General features: G+C 41.7%; 1 protein-coding gene across 2 annotated transcripts in view; it reads left to right on the forward strand.

Annotated features, from left to right (window-relative positions):
* The window catches only part of CCDC112 (coiled-coil domain containing 112), a 125,671-nt gene that overhangs the window by 85,508 nt on the left and 25,518 nt on the right, over nt 1-14,645 (forward strand). The window contains exon 1 of one of the 2 annotated variants that reach the window (XM_043920800.1): nt 11,309-11,584. The exons of the other annotated variant lie outside the window; for it this stretch is intronic. Coding sequence (XP_043776735.1) covers nt 11,471-11,584 — 114 coding nt within the window. The 5' untranslated portion in view covers nt 11,309-11,470. Of the gene's footprint in view, nt 1-11,308; nt 11,585-14,645 lie in introns of those variants that run through there. 2 annotated transcript variants of the gene reach the window in all.

Below are 14,645 nucleotides of genomic sequence, written 5' to 3' on the forward strand. Positions count from 1 at the left end.
AGTGAAATCTATTTGAGAGACTGAATGTCAGTTGACTGTATTTGAGAATCTGAATATGGGAGTGAATGTTTTTATTTTCCTGCCTGGCTTTTAACTGGTATGTGCCTTCATACCCTAAATGCTGGTATATCCTAAGAAGAACATTCTAACTTTCATGCATAAAAGATGAAAATATGTTCTTTTGTTAAGAATCAGTCTCTCTACTGTTGTTTATCGTTTCTCAGGTGCCATCTGGTGGATAAAAACTAAAATGCCGTTTTCTGTTTAGAAATGAAACAAAGATGAGGTTCTCAAATTTCACTGGTAGGAAGACATTGAAGAATACGAACTGAATTGGTTGAAGATTAATTTTGCTTACACTTTTGGTGTTCGGTTTTCTACATTAAATAGACATTCTGGGGTCAGACGTAATGGAGAGGACACGCTAGTGCTCTCCTGGATTTGGTAGGCTTTGAGTTCTGCTCAAATCTCTCACAGTAAATAGCAAGATGATTTGCTTTTGTTTTTGCTTTTCTAAAGAGCTTCCAAGTTAAAGGACGAGATTAGCTATAGATAGAAAAGAATCAGATTGTTCCTGGACTTCTCGGTGGCAATACTGGATATAATAGAAAAGAGAACAGTATCTTCAGTGTTTCTGAGGGAGAATTTCTTTCTTTCTCTAGAGTACTGTACTGAGCCAAGCTCTCCTTCAGGTACGGGCAAAATAAAAGCACTTTCAGACATACCCGGGTAAGAAAGTTATCCTTTCGTATGAGTTCTCTCTAAAAGAGTGACTAATTTCAATGTCATCTTTGTTAGGACCTGTGTTTCAGTTTAACTTTAGGTATTTTCCTTTTTTGCTATTGCAATTTTGGTGTTTATTTCTTTTTTTTTCTTTTTTAAAATTGGCATATCCATGATGTCTTCTGACTGGTTGTTTCTATGAATGAAGGCAGTTCATTTTTGCACACTAATCTGGTATCCATCCTTCTCATAAATTCTCATATTGTTTATAACAGATTTTTAACTGAGTTTATTGGGTTTTGCAGGTATACGGTTATCTATGAATAATAATAATGTACGACTCTTCTAGTGTTTATACCTCTTATATATTTCTCTTGTCTAATTGCATTGGTTAAGCCTCTAGAGTTACGCTAAATAATAGTGGTGACTGTGGACATAATTGTCTTGTTGTTGATTTTAATGGGAGTACTTCTAGTGTTTCCTAACTAAACATAAACACTGGCTTTTAAGAAATATGGATCTTTCCTATATTGTGAAGATTTTTAAAATTAATTATGGATGTTGAAATTCATCAAATGCCTTTCCAGCACATTTGAAGAAAATTGTATACTTTTTCTCCCTTTTAACCTATCTTATCAGCCAGAGTTCACTTGCAGAAAAGTGAAAGGGAATTAATACAGGGAATAAACTGCTTATGAATCAGTGGAGAGCTAGAGGTGCAAGCTTCTCTGGGAATATCGCCCAAATCCACACTGTAGACCTAGCCCACCAGGAGACCCACTCCCCCTGCCACAGTAGGAAGTCACGCCTCCACTCTTAGCGCCAAGAGCACTCTGTCTTCATGTGGTCTGGGAACAAGCAGTTGCTACCAGAATTCTTACCTGCAGGCACATACCTCTCTCTCTCATACCTCTGAATAAGGAAACTGATGCTAGAATTGGCAGCTGAGGGGTTTCACTGCATCTGCCGTGACGTGTCTTGGAAAAATGTGCCTCACCACCGTGCTTTCCCCTACTCAGTTGAGTTCTGAAGTGGAATTCCACACAAATGCATCTGATTAGCAAAATAGATTTTACATTGTGAACCCTAACTACAAGGGAGCCTGGGAAAGGAGGATTCTGAGCTTTTCAGTCTCTGCAGTATATAGATGCTGAGTGAGCCAATGAATGGTACCCAACCACTTCGTAACACAGGGAATAATATTGAAATGTTCTTATGATACTGGGTGGGGGCAAAGTAGTTTTCTTTTAATTCTTCCAATATGTTACTGGATTCTGTTTGCTGAAACTTGGTAAACATTTTCTGCAGCAATATTCATAGCTAATTTCTTTTTTGTGCTATTGCTGTCAGTTTTTGGTAACAAACATATGCTGCTATTAGAATTTGGAAGTTTCCCACTCTTTATCTCTGCTCTGGAACAATTTAAAATGCATCAGAGGCTGTTTGTTCTGTTAAGTTTCATAATATCAGTCTGTGAAGTCCTCTGGGCCTGGTGCTCTTTGGGAGCCTACCATTTTAATATTTTTTCCTTTTTCTTAGGTTTTTAATATTTAATTTAGATTTTTAATTTTCCAACTTTAGTAAATTGTATTTTCTTAGAGCAATGATCCATTTCATCTGGATTTTCAAATTTATTTGCAGACAGTTGTGAGCAAAGTTGCCTCCTGTGATTCTTTTTTTTTTTTTTTTCATTTTTCTTATGTATGTTTAGTGGGGCTTTCTTGATTTTAATTCTTGATCAGGTTAGCCAGTGATTTATCTGTCTTAACTGGTTAAATTTATTCATTAGAATTGTCATTTCCCTGTTTTTTATTTTTTTTTATATTTCTTAATTCATTTCTCCTTTTTTCCTGTTTTGATTATTGATTTTTCCCCCATCTTCTTGAGTTGAGTGGTTAGTTCATTTATTTTTATTCTTTCTTATTTATTAATATAACTACTGAAATTACTCATTTTCTTCTGAGGATGGATTTAGCTGTATTCCATGTATGTTGGTTTGTAGTGTTACCAATGTATTTTAATTAGATTGCAGTTTTAGTTTTCATATTTTCTTTGACTTGGGAGTCTTAAATATTTATGTAATAGAGTCTTTATATGTTTTCACTTTTGTATATGTGTGTGTGTGATCAGAGGATTATATCTGCATTGTTTCTGCTTTTTGACATTTATTGAGGTTTTGCTGGCCGAAATATATGGTTGTTTTTGTGACAAAAATGACCCACTTCATGAGTGTTAAAAAAAAAGTATAATCTATGTTTTCAATGAATACATTTCAGGATATGTCAATTAGAATTATCTTATCAATCTATCATCTAATCTACTCCATACTGAAAGCTCCTGTCTGTGCCCTTCTTCATAGTCTCCCCATGGCCTGACAGCCTTAAAGAAGGAAAACAATTCTGCAATAGATGCCTGATAGCTACAATCCCAAGCTCTGCCAAGTAAGTGAGCATCCCTGCCTCCCAAGCTAAGGACTAGCCTTTGTGGAAATATTGACAGACAGAGGAAGCAAATCTTATTCATTTACACTGACCAATAGCCAAGTCAAGCACACACTTGGCTGTACATATTTGTTCAAAACCAAAACCTTTCCTTTCTTTCTTTCTTTCTTTCTCTTTTGATTCCACTAAGGTTTCCACCAAGTACTTCTGCAGTCAGATCTATATCACCCTCTGAGCAATCTTTCAGTGCTGCCTACTTCCTTGCCCAAGTCAGGGTGGGCTGTCCACTTCCCTTGTATTTTCCTGTCCTTGGAAGCCTGGTTTGATAGCTATAGTCTTTCATTGATAATGGCCTTAACACTTACTGATTTTCCTTCCAATGTGAGCAAGTCATATAGTGTCTTTGTGCTCCAAATTATGCCTATCACTAGACATTTCCTTTCTGTTATATGTTATAAGCACTGGAGAAGGAAATGTCAACCCACTCCAGTATTCTCGCTTGAAGACTTCCATGGACAGAGGAGCCTGACAGTCCGTGGGATCGCAAAGAGTCTGACACCACTGATCATGCATGCATGCATAAGCACCATCTGGGGCTTCCCCTGTGGCTCAGCAATAAAGAATTCACCTGCAGTGCAGGAGACACAGAAGACGCAGGTATTTTCATGATGTACAATTTCTTAGCTTCTGCATTTATATAAAGAAATGTTTTTGATTTAAAATTTTCAAGTAAAAGTAAATATGTCATTGAAAATTTATTGTGTTCCTATGAGCTCGGAGCTCCTGACATTTTTTTTTATAAATCCAAGGGAATATATGATATGATACATGAGTTTAATTTTCTATCCAACTATAGAAGAATGACCCTGCGACAACTTCTGAAATTAATTTTTAATGGTAGGTTCATGTTCATCAGATGGGTTTGAATTTTCAGGGAAAAGTGCTCTATTGGGATTAAGGGGTATAGTCATAAAACTGTCAACCATACTAAAGATTTTTCATTTCCTAAGGCTGATTTGAATGATGTAAACCTAGGACCCCCCGAAAAAGAATAATCAACATCCATTCAAACATAAGTGGTTATCTTCTTTATTTTTACTTGTCTCCCAAGAAAAAATATTTTTCAAAAGAAGAAAAGAGATTAGAGGTTTTTTTGTTTGTTTTTGTTTTTGCTTTAGAAAAATAAGTTCTAACTATTAAGTCAGATCCAGGCTTGATGCTTGGCTCTGCCATATTCTATCTATATTATCTTAGAAAGTTTATTGACTAAGATTCTCAAACTTCATTTATTTATATCAAAGAGTAGTTGTCTGTGTTGATAAGAGTGTTTGGCACACAATAGGCCATCAAAAGTAAGGATTATTATTTTTAAAGTAAATATTCTCATTTTTCCCTTTTATCTAGACCTACTTTCAAAATGTCTTAACAGTTTCATTTGATGTAAAGATCCACTGTTGTTGCTTTGGCTATTGTTGTTGTTACTATTCAACAGTAAAGATTTTTGGCCCATCCCTAGGGAACTGACAGCCTGTTGAAGAGTATATGGTTAAGGAACTCTAACATTACCAAGGAACTATAAAAACAAGTGCTGAAATACTGGGAACTCTTTAAATCACTTTCTCTTTTCAGTGTCTAGAAATATAGCTGTTTAAACAGTTGAACATTTTGCATGGGGATAGTCATTTAAAAGTTAGTGGAAGGAGTTCAGCTGTTTTTATTTGAGAATGAATGAAAATTGTGGAGAAGTTATCATCTCTTACATAGGTAATAGGGCTTGCCTGGTGGCTCCGTGGTAAAGAATCTGTCTGCAGTGCAGAAGACCTGGGTTCAATCCCTGTGTCCGGGAAGATCCCCTGGAGAAGGAAATGGCAACCCACTCCAGTATTCTTGCCTGGGAAATCCCATGGACAGAGGAGCCTGGTGGGCTACAGTCCATTGGGTCGCAGAGCTGGACACAGCTGAGCGACTAACACTACATAGGTAATATCGGTTAGTTTGTATTCTAATTTCTGAAGTCAATATGAAACAACCTTGTTCTAGCCCTGTCAGTTTATGCTGATGAATTCTATAGCTCACCATACAATTATCCATTTGTTAGTGTTTAACAAGGTAATAGATGGGGAAACAGTAGAAACAGTATCAGACTTTATTTTTTTGGGCTCCAAAATCACTGCAGATGGTGACTGCAGCCATGAAATTAAAAGACGCTTACTCCTTGGAAGGAAAGTCATGACCAACCTAGACAGCATATTAAAAAGCAGAGACATTACTTTGCCAACACAGGTCCGTCTAGTCAAGGCTGTGGTTTTTCCAGTGGTCATGTATGGATGTGAGAGTTGGACTGTGAAGAAAGCTGAGCGCCAAAAAATTGATGCTTTTGAACTGTGGTGTTGGAGAAGACTCTTGAGAGTCCCTTGGACTGCAAGGAGATCCAACCAGTCCATCCTAGAGGAGATCAGTCCTGGGGGTTCATTGGAGGGACTGATGCTGAAGCTGAAGCTCCAATACTTTGGCCACCTGATGTGAAAAGTTGACTCATTGGAAAAGACCCTGATGCTGGGGGGAATTGGGGGCAGGAGGCGAAGGGGACAACACAGGATGAGATGGCTGGATGGCATCACCGACTAGATGGACATGAGTTTGAGTAAACTCCGGGAGCTGGTGATGGATAGGGAGGCCTGGCGTGCTGTGATTCATGGGGTCGCAAAGAGTCAGACACGACTGAGTGACTGAACTGAACTGAACTGAACTGAAGAAGGTAATACAAATATTTTGTTACTAATTAAGCCTTATATAAAAGAATAAATCCAGTGCCCAGGCATAAGAGTATATGTGATTTTGCTTAACTGCCTGGAGCAGTTCCACACATTTTTAGCATATTATTCTGTGACTTTGGGATGGATCATAACTGCTTCATCATGTAATAGTGATCTCTACATAATTATTAAGACAAAACATTTGCCTCTTCTAAGTCCTTGTTTCATGATCTGACTTTGTGCTAGTTGCTTCAGTTGTGTCCGACTCTGTGCGACCCCATGGACTGTGGCCTGCCATGCTCCTCTGTCCATGGGATTCTCCAGGCAACAATACTGGAGTGGGTAGCCATGCCTTTCTCCAGGGGATCTTCCTGACCCAGGGATCGAACCCAGGTCTTTTATGTCTCCTGCTTTGGCAGGCAGGTTCTTTACCACTAGCCCCACCTGGGAAGGGGAACCCAAATTGACAGCCTTCTTCTGTCTTCCTGTCTGGAGTAAGTGTGAGAACTAGAAACGGATAACATGATCTCTATTTGCAGATAATGTAACTGTATAAAGGGAAACCCTAATGTAAAAATATAAAATTAAGAAATCATTCTTAATTGTACAACCAAAATTAACAATTGATTAAAGTAGCAATATAAAAAACTAACAAAGAAAAATCAATAATGTTTATATATCCAAAGAATAACACTAGAGGATATCAAGGGAGGGTAAATCACATCTGTAGTTGCAATAGAAAATTCTTAAAACCTAGGAATAAGTTTAAAATATTCATTCTTTAAACATGCAAAAGTAGACTTGAACAAATGAAAGGCATACCTTTGTTCATGGGTAAGGCAACTCTACATAATACTTAAGTAAATTCTTCCCAAGTTAAGAAAAAATTTAATGTAATTTCATTAAGAATATTGAGATTCTTCTCTTAAAATAGACTCTTGATTCTTTTGGGATCAGGAAAAGGTAGAAAAATCCCATAAAGAAGAACAATGAGAGGAACTAGCCCTGTATGATACTAAAACATTTTATTGTTGCCCTGTAAATTAAAAAAAGCATGTTCACTGATACGTAACTAGATATACAGAATGACAGACTAGAATAAAAAATTTAACATAGAACAATTATATGGGAAAAGTGATACTCAAATCACTGGTGAAAATATACTGTTTTTAATACATGTTTTTGGCATAACTAGATAGCCATTTGGGAAAAGTAAAATTGAATCCATATTTCACCCTGGATACCAGAATGAAATCCAAATAATCCAGATATCTAAATGTAAAAAATAAAACTGCAAAAGAAAACAAAGATTCATTTCTTTATAAACTGGAAGTGAGAAAAACCTTTCCAACTATGATTATCAATCCAGAAGCATCAAAGAAAATACTAAAACACTGACAGACTTGACTCCATAAAAATAAACTTTTTCAAAGCAAAGGGGGGAAAAAAGCAAAAGCCACTAATCAAACTAAAATACAGAAGAAAATATTTGCAATTTATATCACAAAATTAAATTATAACCACTTAAGTGATAAAGAGCTCTTAAAAACTGGAAAGAGAAAGACCAAATACCATTGAGGAAAGATATGAACAGAATTTAAAGAAAAAGCCGATGTCCTTCAAGTTACAAAAAAGAGCTTCATTCATACAAAGAGAAAGGCATATTAAAATTACTGACACATACTATTTCCCACCTATTGAGATAGTCTAAAATACAAAAATTTGAAGAACTGTGATGGCAAATAATAATGAAACAGGCACCCTTAGGCAATGCTAGTGGGAGTGCAAAATGGTACAATTTTCTATGGAAGGAAATTTAGCAATGTCTAACTACATTGCCTTTGCCTTTATCATTTGACTCAGCAATTCCACTGAAGGTACACTTCTCCCGATTATGAAATACAAATGATCATTTCTTGTGTGGGAGTTCAGGGCAGGCCACCCCAAAGTATGCTACTTTGACACATTGATTGTTTTGAATTCAAATTGAGAAACAGCCAGTGCAAGAAGGACATTCTGACCCTGCCCTCTTCCCCCTGAAATCAGGAAATAGATCTCCCATCGAAAAGGCAGCCTCTGAGCACCAGGGCATGGGACATCTTCATGTCCAGGGATAGAAAATTCAAGACGAGACGACTCCGTTTCTTCACTCATCAGTACCCAAGCCTGAGTGTCTTTGTCAGTTCTTCACAAGAAATTTATTGTTTCTTTGTCTAAATAATATAAAAGCTGCCTGCTTTAGTCATTTCTTTGAGTCTTAGTGAACTCCCATATGTGTGGAGTTAAAATTTGACCATTTTCTGTTAATCTGTCTCATGTCAATTTAATTATTAGACTACAAGAAGAACCTAGAAAGTCAGAGGAAAAAATTTCTTCCCCAACACTGTAACTGCAAAAGATTGGAACATAACCTATCCTCAGTTTGTCAATAGATGATTGAAAGTGAAAGTGTAGTTCCTCAGTTGTGTCCAGCTCTTTGAGACCCCATGGACTATACCCCATCAGGCTCCTCTGTCCATGGGATTCTCCAGGCAAGAATAATGGAGTGGGTTGCCATTCCCTTCTCCAGGGGATCTTCCCAACCCAGGGATCAAACCCAGGTCTCCTGCATTGAAAGCAGATTCTTTAGTGTCTGAGCTACCAGGGAAGCTAGACAGATGACTAACTGAGTAAAATAAGAGCATTGTGGTGGTTTTCAGTCACTGAGTCATGTCCGACTCTTTGTGACCCCATGCTCAAATTCATGTCCATTGAGTAGGTGATGCTATCTAACCATCTCTTCCTCTGCCACCCCTTTCTCATTTTGCCTTCAATCTTTTCTAGAATAAGAGTATTACACATTCATTTTTTAAAATGAGGAAGATTTCTGTGAACTTACTTCAAGGAGTTACAGAATCAGTCAATTCAGTCACTCAGTCGTGTCTGACTGTTTGCGACCCCATGGACTGCAGCACACCAGGCTTCCCTGTCCATCACCAAGTCCCAGAGCTTACTCAAACTCATGTCCATTGAGTTGGTGATGCCATCCAACTATCTCATCCTCTGTCATCCTCTTCTTCTCCTGCCTTCAGTCTTTCCCAGCATCAGGGTCTTTTCCAGTCCAAGAGACTATCAAGAGTCTTCTCCAACACGACAGTTTAAAAGCATCAATTCTTTGGCACTCAGTTTTCTTTATAGAGTTACAGGATATATTAAGTTAAAAAGTGTAAGGTATAGAGTATTATATATGTGCTATGAATTGAATTGTGTCCTCTAAAGAGACATGCTGAAGTCCTAATGCCCAGTACCTCTGAATGCGACCTTATTTAGAAACCAGGTCTTTGCAGATGTAATCAAGTTAACATCAGGTCATATGGGATTAGAAAGAACTCTAATCCAATGACTGGTGCCCTTATAGGAAGAGGGAAGTTTGGACACAGACACAGACACACAGGAGGGAAGGCCAAGCAACCATACAGGCGACGACTGGAGTAGTGTTTCCACAAGCCAAGGAATAACACTTCAGGTGACCAGAGACGCTAGGAGAGAGGCACGGAACAGATTAACCTACTCTGAGTAGGGAGGCACTGAGGCACCAGGTCCACAGCCTGGCTGAGATGGTGGAGGAGATCATGAAGGTTATGAGATTCTTAATCGTTTTGTTTCTCGGAATTTTGCATTCTAACGAAACAGGAAAAATCTTTAAAGCATGTATTTTGCGCATTGTTACCATACTCCCTTAAGAGTATGCAGTGGCCTCCCCATTGTCAAATCTAACCATCAGTTCTGTTTTCATGTCACTCAACCTCTGGGCAGCAGACCACAGTTGATCATTCTCTCCTTCTTGAAATACTTCCTTCCATAGGATTGCGGACCTCCCCACCTTCTTACAGACCTCTCCCACTGTCCGTGTCATCTGTGTTGGAGAGCTCTAGGCCTCACTTTCCAGACTTCAGTTTGTACTCTTCCTGAGCATTCTCGTTCGGTCTTTTAAGATATTTTCTACATAGAGATGAAGACCAAATTCACATCTTTAGCTCCAGTCTTTGTCCAGGGCTCCAGAAGCATTTATCCATCTGCCTGTTTAACATTTCTACCTGGATGGTCTCTGGAGTCAGGCCACCCAAGCTTGTATTCCAGTTCCCACCTGTATGATCTTGTTACTTAACTATATCCATGAGATGAAAATGATAATAGTGCCTACTTCTCTAGATTATTTAGAACAGTGCTGGCACAAAGTAAATGTTCAGTAAATACGCTGTTTACTTGTTTGAAGTCACTGCTAGAAGTTTGGAAAGGAGGAACCTTGTGTGTTCACCTGATTCAACAGTTAATTTTCCAGGGCTGGCAGCTGGATATTGATTGAATGAATGATTTGATGAATGGATGAATCCATTACTTTAAAGGGAGAAAATGCAAGGCATTCACAAACTAGCTGAATTGCAAGTGGTTGCCCACACCTTGACTGGAGAAGTCATCTCTGCCTTTTTCCCCACCTTCCCAACACTGTATCTTTGGAAAAATTTCTCTTCTCTTTGGCCAAGTCCTTGGAGTGGGTCATTCCTGCTTCTGGTATCTGATGGTGTGGGGCATGCTGTGTTTTGTTGGTTTGAAAATGTGAAATACCATTTATTGTTCAGGCTCATCAATCATGTTTTTTCATTTATACTGTTTCACCGGAACTTAGTAGAAACCTAGAAAAAAGTTCTTTTATGTAAAGTATCTATCTTTGTTTTTTTGTGAAGTTGCTCAGTCGTATCCGACTGCGATCCTGTGGACTGTAGCCTTCCAGGCTTCTCTGTCCATGGAATTTTCCAGGCAAGAGTGGGTTGCCTTTTCCTTCTCCAGGGCAATCTTCCTGACCCAGGGGTCGAACCCAGGTCTCCCACATTGCAGGCAGACGCTTTACCGTCTGAGTCACCAGGGAAGCCCAAAGTACCTATATCTATGAATATATAGATACCTATATATATAACATATATATGACATGAATAAATTTAAGTATGACAGTGAAAGACAGTGAATTTTCCTGGCAGTTAGGGAACCGCGGTCGGGGAGAAATACTTTTGCCAAGTAAGAGTAGACACATGGAAGGTGAAAATACCACCCCGCCATACAGCCCCGCCCAGCCCAGCCCCCGCCGCCGCCCCGCGCTCCGACCCCGCCCCGCCGCGCCCCGCACTCCGGCCCCCGCCCCGTCCCCGCTCCGAGTTCTGGCCCCACCCCTGCCGTGCGCTCCGGCTCCGGCCCCGCCCCGCGCTTCAGCCCCGCCCCCGCCCCGCGCTTCAGCCCCGCCCCCGCCCCGCGCTTCAGCCCCGCCCCCGCCCCGCGCTTCAGCCCCACCGCGGCCCCGCCCCGCGCTCAGGCCCCGCCCCGCGCTCCAGCCCCGCCCTGGTTCCGACTCCGCCCCGCCTCGCCCCGCGGCCCGGCTCCGCCCCGCAGCTCCGCCGCGCTCGGCATCCCGGTTGAGGAGCCCCGCCGCCCGGGCAGAACCCGGATCTCCGCACGCCCGAAGCTCTCCACCCCAGGCGCGGGTGGCCGCCGTTGGAGCGCGCGGCGCGGCGTGAAAAGATGGCCGCCCTGACGACGGTCGTGGTGGCGGCGGCGGCCACCGCCGTAGCCGGGGCTGTGGCGGGGGCGGGCGCGGCCCCGGGAACCGGCGTGGGAGCCGCGGTGCCGCAACAGGTAAATAAATGGAGGAGGCCGAGGTGGGCCTGAGGGGGCTGCGGGCGCCGGAGGCGCGGGGCGGGTCCCCGGCTGAACAGGTGTCCTCTGCAGCGCGGCCGGGAGGCGGGAGCCGCGGCCGTTAGCCTCCCTTAGCGCGGGGCCTGGCGCTTGCCAGCTTTGTGCTTTGCTGGCTGGTGCATTTTTGACTGCTGTTACGGAGCCCCCTCCCTGGTGGTTTGGGAGTGGAAGAAGGTCTGGGTGGAAACCCTGGCTCTGCCTCTGTGATAGGAACACACTTAACCTCTCGTGACTCCGTTTCTTCTCTAAGCGTTGGATCTGATGACACGCACCTTCCTGAGCCGTGCACCTTGTCTGGGAAGCCCCTGGTACAGTGCTTGGTTAGAGAGAGAGTCAGTGCCCAGTGACTCTGTTATTGTGTCAGCGCCGGGAACACAAGGAGTCAAACTGGGGTGGTCTCCAAGGCAGATGTGTTTCCAAAGATCTCCTTGGGACCGCTTTCTCTGCAGTAAGGACCAGGGGATTCCCGGAGGAGAATCGTTGGAGCCAGCAGCTCTGTCAAAGATCTCGACTCCTCCGCATTCTCTCACAGCCCACACCCAAAGCACAGGCAATTCCTGTCTGCTCTACCTTCAGAATAAGTCAAGAATCCCACTTCAAGCACTACTACCCATGTCCACACCATCATTTCTCCCTTAGCAGAAACACTTTGCTAGTTGGTTTATGTTCACCCACCCTTGCCTTCCTGACATATTCACAGCAGCCAGACCATTCAGGAATGACACTTGTCTGCCCAGATCCCTCAGAGTAAAAGGAAACGTGTTCACCATGTTCCACACCTTCCCTTAGTCTCTACCGGTCATCTGAGCCGCTCCCAAGATCTCTCCCTGTCACCTCATCACCAGTCCCCTGCTCTGGATCTGCTGCAGCCATACTGACTTCCTGTAGTCCTTCAGACAGGCGAGCACACTCCTGCCTCAGGAGCTTTGCAATCGCTGTTCCCTCTGCTTGGAATGCTCTTCCTTCCTGGTCTCCTGGCCAGCACCATCTCCACCTGCAGATATCTTTGTTCAAATGCAGTCAGCTCAGTGATCCTTTCCTTGACCTCACCAAACTGAATCCCCTTACCGAGCACACCGTTCTCTTTTTAGGTTTCTTCTATAGCACTTATTATCCTTTAATATACTACATATTTTATATTCATTTTTTCCTGTTGTCTTTCTCCACTCCATCTAGGAATGTAAACCCTGCCCTCTATGACGGAAGAAACTTTTGGAAATTTTATTCACTGTTAATCCCCAGCGCCAAAAACTCTGCTGCTTTAGTCCAGAAACATAGTAGACATTCCCTAAATATTTGTGGATTAGTCCAAACCTGAAGGAAGGCTGTTATGAGCTGAGGACAGCTTCCATCATTTTCTTCCTCTAAGGAGCTTCCTCTAAGGAGCGTCTTTACGTATTTCCAGAAATTCCACCTCATCCTGGTTTGTATTTCTCACAAGTTGCTTAATATTGTTACTGACTCACACTCTTGCCCACTACAGTGGTTCTCAGAGGTTTGCCTTCCTCAGTGTTGGATCAGAATCACCTATGGCGCTGTTTCAACTGTTCCATCAGTCCTTCACATTTAGCAATGGCTGGAGACATTTGGGTTGTCACAACTGCAGGTGGACTGTGGAGAAGGTTGTGGTGTTACTAGCGTCTAGCCCGTACAGGCTGAGGGACAGCCCCCCACAACAAAAAGTTCCCTGGTTCAAAATGTCAGTAGGGCTGAGGTTGAGACACCCAATTTTATACACTCTCACCAATTTAGAGAAGGCAGAGCCTCATGGTTGACTGTCATGGCAGTAGCGAGGTAGAATTTCTCAAGGGTGTTTGGGTTTTAAAAAAGAATTAGAATCTCTAGCGTATTGTGATTTTTGAGGAGTTTATGTGTTATTCCTCTTTGTAATCCCAATAACATACCACATACATACATATATATACATATATATATATATATGCACACATGTATATATACAAACACATGCACATTATAGACTCAGATTCTGTAGCCCAGCACTGGACTTGAATACGAAACCAGCTAACGTTTTCCTGAGAAGAGATCATTTTCCTTGTGACAGCCTCATGATATTAGCAATATCTGTCAAAATATCTAAGGTTCCTAGATTAGCCTGCCTGGGCTTCCGTAACAAAATACCACAGACTGAGTGATTTAGATTACGTATATATATGTACACTTTGGGAAGCTGAAAAGATCCAGCCGAGATCTTGTCCAGGATGAGGGAGCTGTCGGGCTTGGTTTTTGGCTTGTAGACAGTTGCCGTCTTGCTGTGTCCTCACGTGGCCTTTCGTCTGTGCACATGCAGAGAGAGAGTTCTCTGGTGTTCCTCTTCTTACAAGGACACCAGTCCTGATGGATTAGGACCCTATCCTTATGAGCTTATTTAACCTTAATTACTTCCTTAAAGGCACCACCTCCAAATCTAGGGCCTCCGCATGTGAATTTAGGGAGTGGTAATTCAGTCTATAACAATTCTCTTAAATTATTTTGGAACAATTATCTTTGAAGTTTTAGAATTATTTGTATTGTATTTTATTTTATTTTACAGCCTCCAAAGAGTGTGGAATCTTCTCATTCATCATTAGGAAAAGTAATAATGTGCCCTATCTATGTATTTTAATGTTTGTATGTTATTTGTTCATAATTCCTCTCAGCCATTGCCTTTCAAGGCCAAAGACTACACATTTCTTGATTCTCCTCTTAGATGCCATTTCCCTCTTGGCCTTTTCAGCACGTTGGATTATGACTGTTTGGAGTCTCCCTAGCTGTATCACACGAGTGTATGTCCTGGTTTGTTCCAGAGCAGGGCTGTGTCTTCTCTTTGCGTCTAGTGAGCTCTCTGCGATGACCTGCATTTAATGGCGCTTGGCTGACTGGAGTGGTCCTTCAGTAATAATCACACTACTTTTCTGACTTTACATAGTTACTCAAAATGGATTTCCTCTAGGAGATCACACAAATGAATAGGGCTGTGTATATATCCAGATGTGGCAGAGTG

The sequence above is a fragment of the Cervus elaphus genome, chromosome 12 (genome assembly GCF_910594005.1).
Source record: "Cervus elaphus chromosome 12, mCerEla1.1, whole genome shotgun sequence".
NCBI classification, from domain to species: domain Eukaryota; kingdom Metazoa; phylum Chordata; class Mammalia; order Artiodactyla; family Cervidae; genus Cervus; species Cervus elaphus.